The sequence below is a fragment of the Alnus glutinosa genome, chromosome 6 (genome assembly GCF_958979055.1).
Source record: "Alnus glutinosa chromosome 6, dhAlnGlut1.1, whole genome shotgun sequence".
Lineage (NCBI taxonomy): Eukaryota > Viridiplantae > Streptophyta > Magnoliopsida > Fagales > Betulaceae > Alnus > Alnus glutinosa.
Window position 1 is genome coordinate 19,787,814 of NC_084891.1, and position 9,874 is coordinate 19,797,687.

The 9,874-nt window shown below is 38.0% G+C and overlaps 1 protein-coding gene across 1 annotated transcript; it reads right to left on the reverse strand.

Moving 5' to 3' along the window:
- Nucleotides 1-4,878: 4,878 nt before the first annotated feature.
- On the reverse strand, nt 4,879-5,706 carry LOC133870174 (uncharacterized). The gene is made up of 2 exons (XM_062307235.1): nt 5,254-5,706; nt 4,879-5,145 (listed from the first exon to the last, which is right to left on the reverse strand). Exons 1-2 carry the CDS (start codon nt 5,696-5,698, stop codon nt 4,973-4,975), a joined length of 618 nt encoding a protein of 205 aa, XP_062163219.1. The 5' UTR covers nt 5,699-5,706; the 3' UTR covers nt 4,879-4,972.
- Between the last annotated feature and the right edge of the window lie 4,168 nt (nt 5,707-9,874).

Here is a 9,874-nt window from a genome sequence, read left to right on the forward strand (position 1 = left end):
CTAACCTTGGGTGGCCCACGCTACTAGCAAACTCGTAACTGTGATCCCTATTCAAATATGGTACGCCAGTTACAAAACAATCATCGTATGCAAGGCCCATCATAACATAATCATAAATATTTGTGACTATAGGGTCAATCCCCTACAATAAGCCCATGGTCTTCCTACCGCACGTACCAGTGAACCACGTCATACAATGCAAATATTGTTCATTTATCATCATCATAAAATAAGTAATAATCGTTTTGAAGTAGTTATAAAAATAGCTAAATATATTTTTTAATGTTTGCTGACTTGATTGTTATGCTCATTGAATCATAAATAAAAGAAAAAAAATAAATAAGTGTGTTCCTTGTGAGTAGTGATTACCTATTATCCGCAAATAGGTAATGGCATTGTTTTGAAAATATAATGCAACACCAAAAATATGTAGAACTCAAAAAAAAAAAAAAAATGTGCATTACCTATTTGCGGATAATAACCGCAATAATCGCATGAATGCGGATAGTAAAAAATGGTGCGGATGTGAATATCTATAAGTGATATCCACATTTTCCAGATGTGGGTTCAGATATTGCAAATAACAGTTCGGATATCCATATTTACACTATTAGAATATATACAGTGCCGATATAAGTTTATTTGTATATGTCGACTTATTCAACTATAAATAGAGACTTATGTATTATAAATAATCAAGTTAATGAGTACAATGTAGCCCTTAGAGCAAATTATGAGTGGTAGACGTAGATGTCTAACATCGAATCACCCGTAATTCCTTATCTCTCTTTTCTCTCTCTTGCTTTTGCTATTATTCATGTATTTTAGATTTATAACAAATCTCATTATGGTATCAGAGCCACTTTCTTGTGGACTCCAGTGTTTTCTTTTTGTTTTTCAATTTTTTTTTTTTTCTCTCGTGTGCATGCATTTTTTTTCACAGTTTTTCAATCTTTCATGCGTATTCCAGTGTTTTTCTATTATTTATTTTTGGGTTGATTCTTTTGTGTAAAAAAAAAAAAAAAAAACATAAAACATAAAACAAAAAACAAAAAACAAACAGAGAAAAGCACCCATCAACCACCGGTTGCAAGGAGCCCTGACCAGAAGCCACCAGATCCAGCCTTGCACCACCGTGCAACTGGCACCCGAGCTACGAGCCACCACCACCAAAGCTCCACATTGCAGACACGCATCCATTCATGCTTCCATCTAGCCCAGACAACGCTGCTCAATCGCTCAGCTTGCTGCGCAACCAACCAGTCCTCCTGTGATTTGCGTCGCCGACAACCCATACACAAGGCCACCTAATTCAGCCCAAGCCGTCCAATCCAGGCGGATCAATCCACGGTTAGCATGCCTTCAACCCCATCACCATTCTCTGGCTTCTACATTGCCACTACTCACGACCAGTTGCTCAACACCGGTTCCGTCCTAACTGTTGCCGCCTCCAGCCGCACCAAACCTAGATCCAGCTCACCGTCTGTCTTAGTCACGCCACCACGTACCGACAAGGCTCCCTGCCCGTTCAGCCAAGCGTCATCCAACCGCCCAGATTGCACCCCAAGATTTCTTGGCACGCAATTTTGAATATATTTTAACATACATCTAGGGATGTAAATAAACCAGTCCGTTCGACAGCCCGCTCGATACCCGCTCGGTTTAGCCCGATCCGAACTCGAGCTCGATATTGTAGAAACTAGATCGTTACTGTAGAAACCCGCTCGATTAGTAAGTGATACATACCCGACTCGCTCGACAAAACTCGATAGAGACTCGCGAGCTCAGCTCATTTAAAGCTCGACCGGATCGCTCGCCCGACTCGTTAGTTCAACTCGTTAGCTCGTTCATATCTTACATATATATTAGTAAATAGTAAATATAGTATAATATATATAGTATTACATATTAATTATAATATTTTGATAACAATATTTAGTATGTTAAATTAACATATTAAGTTATTAATAGTTATTATATAACAATATAACAATATTAAATAGTTAGCATATATATACATATATATAAGATAAATAGATTGTTCAGATCTAACTCATCAGTAAGCTCTAGATCCACTAGGATCCCTGAGATTCCAGAGGTAGTCAACGAAGAACACGTTGAGTACCATAATGAGGATTCCTTCATTAATGTCAATGATTGGAACATACCCAAAGTCCCTAGTAAAGAAATTTACTGGAAGAAGTGGTCCATGACATCGTTATTCTTCTTGCTCTTCTTCTTTGGTCATAACACCAATTGTTTTGCAACAAGTGTCGTTACAACCGAAACTTATGTCTGGACTGGACTTGGACTCATTGCTACTGCAGGAGCGATAGCTTTCACTTGAACTAATACTTAGTTCAGACTCATAGTCACTGGGCTCAGTGTCTTTTATCTCTAACATTCTTATTAAATTTTCCTTTTCTTCGTTAGAGACTTTTAGAGACTTAATAGTTTCCTTAGCTTTGCAATCCTTTGCAAAGTGATCTGGCTTACCACACTTATAACAACTATATATATATATAAACACATATATCACATCACACATGGTTAACAATAATTATATATTATACTTATATTTTAGTTACTTAATTATATAGAATATATTAGACTTACTATTTGTTCACGTTATACATATACCATAGTTTATACTCTCTACTTATATATAATAACATATTGTTAATTTGTTACTTATAAACTATAGTTATGTACTATATTTTATAATATGTCTTATATAGTTACATATTATATATTTTTGTTATTAATAAATGCATAGAGATTGTTCATAAACTTGGGCTTGAATTCTGCTTTGATTACTCATTGAAAAATTTAATAGTCTACATCGAGCTCTAATTGAGCCGAGCTTGTCCAGTAACCCGGCTCGGCTCGAATGTCATTTTCAACGAACTCGAGCTCGCTCGAGTTTTAAACGAGCCGAGCTTGAACATGCAATTTATAGCTCGGCTCGAATTCAAGCTCGACTATTTAAGCTCGACTCATAAATTAGCCAGTCTTGAAATCTTCAAACTCGACTCGGCTCGACTCGATTACATCCATACATACATCCCTAGTTCAGAGGTGGTTCGGTAGTAGATCGGCGGTAATCCGGTGTTAGCTTGGTAGTGCTTCGGTTGTTTGAGAAGGAAAGAATCAAACTCGAAAAATGATTTACAAAATCTAAAAATAAAAATCAATTTCCGAAACTAAAAATCAATTTCTGTACTATTATTTTCGGTTGAAAAAAAAAAAAAAAAAAAAAAAACGGAGCCTTAGTGAACGCGCCTCTGACGAAGCCCTGATCGTGGAGTGGAGTGCGGAAACCCACACTTTTTGCAATATTGGGGTCTCTTTAACGTGGATCTGACGATGCATGCATGTGCAAGTCAGGCAGGAAAAATCCCATGAGATACGTTAGAAATCCTGCGTTTGAAAAATGTACAAAAGTGTGATGAAAGAGGGCTTAATTTCCACGTAGAATTAGGTCAGCAACTCACTCTTTTCAAAAACTGAGGGGGCCGGAGTCTTTAAAATGACTAATCACGACTCACGAGGACGTGGAGGTTAAGGGGTGTATGGTCTACTTTCCTTTTTAAAAAAAGAAAGTAGAATATTAATGCTCCAATTATCCCATAAAATCAAGGTGACAGTCTTAATTAATTATTAGATTAATTCTTGTTAAAAAAATATATATAACGGTTAGTTGGGACAACGAGAAACATTGTAGAATAGTTAAAAGGTAAAAATGTGAAATTAACATTTCTCACAAAAAAGAAAAAACAATTGTCTTTAATATCTCTGTCGATCCAAATATATGGTGTAGCCTCATGGAGATGGTCCCTATAAAATTTGATTCTTACCATCCCAAAGCAATCAAAATCTATGAAGTGCATTCATTTTTCACCTAAAGAGCATATAAATTAAACATGGGTTGGTTGGAATTTAATTTCAATGACATGTTACAAGAGATATTAAGCAATATTCATTATATTCTCAAATCATAACAAACCAAACAAGATAAACAATATTTGATATATCAGAAAATCATAATGAATCAGAAAAACTTGTCAATATGAATTTTTTTCTCAAACTAAAATCATTTCCAACATTCAACATTCATCTATGAAGAGCATTGAAATAATCTTAAGAACCTAAAATAAAAAATTTAGGCTTTACCCATAGCCCTACTTATAAAAGTAGCTACTCATAACTATGAGAACAAAACCCATAATCAAACATTTGCTAAACATTATTTACATTTGTCAAAATATATGAAAAATATATTATATTTTCTGTATATTCCATATTTGGTTTATATTTAAATATTCTCTATTTATGAGTTAATTGTAATCAACTATTGTGATTGTAATCAACTCTACAATACAAAAGTCCATGTTTATTGGGATTATAATCAAATCTACGATAGTTAATTGTAATCAACTATTGGGATTAATTGTGAATTAAGCAATCATAAGTGTGCTTCTAGAGGTGCTTGTGGAGCAATACAAATTCCATTGGTGATGGCACTACAAAAAAACATGAATTTCGCCACTTGCAGTTCGCCGCGTGTACGGTCACTGTACACGTGGCGAACTGTTGGCCGCGTGTAAGTAGCCGCGTACATACACGCGGTGGACTTGGGGAACACTAAATGCACAATTGGCCGCGTGCATTTTAATACACGCGGCCAATTTGCCGCGTGTACATTAATACACGCGGCCAACTGGCCGCAGTATAAAATATATATATATATATATATTTACTAAAATTCTCCAAATTTATTTTATCCAAAAATATCACAAAATCAAATTGCACAAATTAATCAAAACAACAATATTTAAAAATTCGAATACCATGTACTAATAAATATATTCATTACTAACAATAACTACTTACACAACAATATCAACAAATTTGAAAATCTTGATTTAATAAAGTTATTCGTTACTAACAAAAAAAAAAAAATACAAAATATCTACAAATCTGGAGGACGTCGCTGCGGATCACGAGGTGCAGTCCCAGGCGTGACCTCGCCAACTGTCGATTGTCCCGCAAGAGATGGTGTAACGGGCGATGGAGTCCCGAGAGGGGATTGTTGGCTCAGCAATTGTCCAGAAGGCGACAACGGACCAACCGTTGTCGCATTACCTGCAAGTAATAAAAATAATTAACCTACATAATATTATATGCAAATTTAAACAAATAATGAGAACAAATTAAAAATAAACCTAAATGTATACATAATATGAACCATACCTGCAGGCGCACTACTAACAGATGAAGTACTACCTACGTGTGCAGGTGAAGACTGCTGAGCACCAGGGCATACGAACGATAATCCTGTAGAGGACATGAAGGCCTCAAAATGTCGCATGCGCTGCTCCATAGCATCAAACTGTCGTATGCGCTGCTCCATGCTGTCAGCCCGCTCTCTCTCGGCCCGCACTATGCCCTCCAACTCCGCAATTTTCTGAGCAGCCCAATCCTGAGACGTGCCCTCGGCCGGTCCCCCCCGTGTGCGAGCCCTATACGAGAAACAAGTCCCGCGAACAGGAGTAACGTTCGGCCCAACCTGCCGAACCCTACCCGCATACTCGGGTCGCCCAACCGCTTGCTCGTACGCGTCGCCAGGTGCCCAACGCACCGTATCTGATGAGACGGGGTCCGAGGCAGCAGGATCAGTGGACAAACTCTGTGTCATCCGCTCATGTACGTCGTCAACATACAAAACACTGGTAATTAATAAATACTTTATCACACGCATACCTAATAATAATCGATAACCTATAACAGTAGCATACGCATAGGTCCCGTGTCCGCTCGTTAAGGTAAGTGCCGTCTTTCCTTGTGTGCGTCTTCACAAACGACTCGGCGCGAGTGGGGGGCGTGCCAGATATAGATGCCTGTCGCCATACAGTATAAATATATAACAAACATTGGATATTCATTTAATGTTAAGAAAGAACAATTATGTACAAATAAGAATTAGGGTTTTTACATATTGTTCCATAGCTCATCGTGATTAAATCTGGCATAACTTTTGGACCCCAGACTATGGGGGATGTCATTCTGCTCCCGCAGCCGCTTCATTCGTTCAGACCTCGCCTTTACATTGAACATTCCCAAAAAAATGTAAGAATTGATACACTTAATTACTTATGTGCTATGATTGAATGAACTGTTTATTAAAAAAACACAACATTTTAGTAATACATTGAAAGACCTACATACCACATTTATTTTTGTGCACCACTCATGCAGTACGTCCTCCACATCCGTTCGGTCATACTTATCAAAAAACGTATCTGGCATTCTCGCACGTATTGTCAATGGCGTGTCACCGTCTCGAATATTTAGCTGGGTCCTCAACTTCGACTTCCACGAACGGTGCTTACGGCCCATATCACCCCAGAATTCATTCTGTGCCAGGCGCTGGTCGACGGATACGGGTACATAAAATTCTTGCTGCACATTCAATCTAATGATTAATTTTAGCAGTTCAATAAAAACATCATCTTAACTTTAATTTCACAAAATACATATATTAGTTTCATACACATACCATTATGGCATCCCACATCGCCTGCTTAATCTGTTTATCTACCTTTGCCCATTTGTCCCGCAAGTGAATGTGGGACCCACTCCGTAACATCTTGCCCGCAGCCCGTCTATAACGATTGCATGCTCGTCCCACGAGTTGTGTTGCAGCATTGTACTGCAACACAACTTTCTTACCCCTCGGGAGCACCCAATTTCTCTCTGGGTCCTTAATTACCTCAAAATAGATGCTCCCGTCTGGGTTATACCCTAGTCAATAAATATAAAACGTTAATATATTAACACTAAATAACTTAATTATATTAATAAATTAAGAATTCAATTTAAATATTATACGAACTTACTAAATTAAGATATAATGATGTATAAAAATGTACTTACCCATCAGCCGAATATGGTCGAACGCTATGTGCTCGGTCGCTGGGTCACCAGCATGCTCCTCGCCTACCTCATCTTCTGGGTGATGCTCATCATCATGATCGTCATCCGAAGGCATATCCTGGGGGACATCATGGGCTAACTGATCAAGACCCAACATCACATCGTCCCCCTCGCGGGGCAGCTGGCTCTCCCCCACATCTGGGTCCTGACTCTCCCCAGGAAGCGGCAACTGGCTCTGTCCATAAACAGGCATCTGGCTCTCCCCAAGTGCCGGGCCCTGGCCCCCCGCCGGTGCCGACAGCTGTCCCAACCGCATACCCGGCATAGGCATCCCCCCCCGCTGTGGCAACGGGAATCTGTCATCCTGAGTCTCACTATCAGGGTTGACTGGCATAGGTCGTGTAAGAGGGTGTGGATAGTACAACGGAAATCTACTCAGATCATGACACTCTTGCGCCCACCATCGATCAATATGACCCGGTGAGGTCAGCCCCAACTGCGAGAACGTCGTGTATGGAGAAGGAGAATATCCAGCTGAGCTCGTCTGGCTGGGATCTGACCTGCTCATCCCCGCCGTACCCGGGGGAAATGGTCTATAAATGGCGTCCGGGTGGTGTGGCCACGGTGTAGTATGTAGTGCCGCTGACATCGCCGGTGTGGACGTAGGCGGGTATAGAGAAGGAGAATATCCAGCTGTGCTCGTCTACCCGGGATCTGACCTGCTCATCCCCGCCGTACCCGGGGGCAATGGTCTGTAAACGGCGTCCGGGTGGTGTGGCCACGGTGTGGTATGTAGTGCCGCTGACATCGCCGGTGTGGATGTAGTCGTGCAAGGCACGGGTAGGCGTGGTGCACGATGTGCGCAAGTAGGGGGTCTCTGGTCCATCGAAACCTGCGAACAAATGTGAGACAAATTATTTGAAATTCGTTTTAATTTTAATATTAAAAAAGAATATGCATAATATAGTAATATTTGTAGGGTTTAGGGTTTAGGGTTTAGGTTATAATATTTGTAGGGTTTAGGGTTTTTTAGGGTGTAGGGTTTTAGGGTTTAGGGTTTAACTAAAATAAAATAGTAATAAAAAAAAAAGAAAAAAAAGAAAAGAAAAAAAAAGATCTCGAACCTTTTTCTTTTCTATTTTTTAATATTCTTCTTTCTTTTTTTAGGGTTTAGGGTTTTGTTTTTTTTTTTTTAGGGTTTAGGGTTTTAGGTTTTTAGGGTTTAGTTTGTAGGGTTAGGGTTTGGGTTTACCTCACCATAAAAAAGTAATTAAAAAAAAAAGAGATCTCTCCCATTTTTAATTTTTTTTTTTTTTTAATATTCTTCTTTCTTTATTTATGGTTTAGAGTTTTAAGGTTTCTTTTTTTAGGGTTAGGGTTAAAAAGGTTAGGGCTTAGTTTTTAGGGTTAGGGTTTTAGGTTGTTAGGGTTTTAAGGTTATGGTTTAGGTTTTTAGGGTTTAGTTTTTAGGGTTAGGGTTAAAAAGGTTAGGGTTTAGATTTTGAAGGTTTTGTTTTTAGGGTTAGGGTTTTAAGGTTAGGGTTTAGGTTTTAGGGTTTAGGGTTTAGGGTTTAGGTTGTTAGGGTTTAGTTTTTAGGGTTAGGGTTTAGGTTTTGAAGGTTTAGTTTTTAGGGTTAGGGTTAAAAAGGTTAGGGTTTAGGTTTTTAGGGTTAGGGTTTTAAGGTTAGGGTTTAGGTTTTAGGGTTTAGGGTTTAGGGTTTAGGTTGTTAGGGTTTAGTTTTTAGGGTTAGGTTTTAGGTTTTGAAGGTTTAGTTTTTAGGGTTAGGGTTAAAAAGGTTAGGGTTTAAGTTTTTAGGGTTAGGGTTTTAAGGTTAGGGTTTAGGGTTTAGGGTTTAGTTTTTAAGGTTAGGGTTTAGGTTTTTAGGGTTTAGTTTTTAGGGTTTAGGGTTTAGGGTTTAGGGTTTAGTTTTTAAGGTTAGGGTTTAGGTTTTTAGGGTTTAGTTTTTAGGGTTAGGGTTTAGGGTTTAGGTTTTAATATTTGTAGGGTTTAAGGCTTTAGGTGTTTAGGATTTAGTTTGTAGGGTTAGGGTTTGGGTTTACCTCACCATAAAAAGTAATTAAAAAAAAAGAGATCTCTCCCTTTTTTTATTTTTTCTTTTTTAATATTCTTCTTTCTTTATTTATGGTTTAGAGTTTTAAGGTTTCTTTTTTTAGGGTTAGGGTTAAAAAGGTTAGGGTTTAGTTTTTAGGGTTAGGGTTTTAGGTTGTTAGGGTTTTAAGGTTATGGTTTAGGTTTTTAGGGTTTAGTTTTTTGGGTTAGGGTTAAAAAGGTTAGGGTTTAGGTTTTGAAGGTTTAGTTTTAAGGGTTAGGGTTTTAAGGTTAGGGTTTAGGTTTTAGGGTTTAGTTTTTAGGGTTAGGGTTTAGGTTTTGAAGGTTTAGTTTTTAGGGTTAGGGTTAAAAAGGTTAGGGTTTAGGTTTTTAGGGTTAGGGTTTTAAGGTTAGGGTTTAGGGTTTAGGGTTTAGGTTTTAGGGTTTTAAGGTTAGGGTTTAGGTTTTTAGGGTTTAGTTTTTACGGTTTAGTTTTTAGGGTTAGGGTTTTAAGGTTAGAGTTTAGGGTTTAGGTTTTAGGGTTTTAAGGTTAGGATTTAGGTTTTTAGGGTTTAGTTTTTAGGGTTAGGGTTTTAAGGTTAGGGTTTAGGGTTTAACTAAAATAAAAAAGTAATAAAAAAATTTCACTCTTTTGTAGGGTTTAGGGTTTTTAGGGCGAACGGTATTTTGGGCTAGGGTTTAGGGTTTATGGTTTTTGCTTGTTTTTTAGAGTATAAAGCTTAGGGGTTTGGTTTTGAGATTTGATCATAGGGATTTTTATATTGGTTTTGATTTAGGGTTTAGGGTTTATTGTTTACACCTTTGTTATAAATTGAATAATAAAAAAAATTATTATAAATGGTAGACGGTGGCCAAATTTAATTTTCT

Bases quoted from the DNA above. Each gene is read 5' to 3' on its own strand.
- LOC133870174 (XM_062307235.1), bottom strand. From the start codon at position 5,698: ATGACACAGAGTTTGTCCACTGATCCTGCTGCCTCGGACCCCGTCTCA. The intron at 5,146-5,253 runs GTATGGTTCATA...TATTACTTGCAG, and splicing joins TGTTAGTAGTGCGCCTGCAG to GTAATGCGACAACGGTTGGT.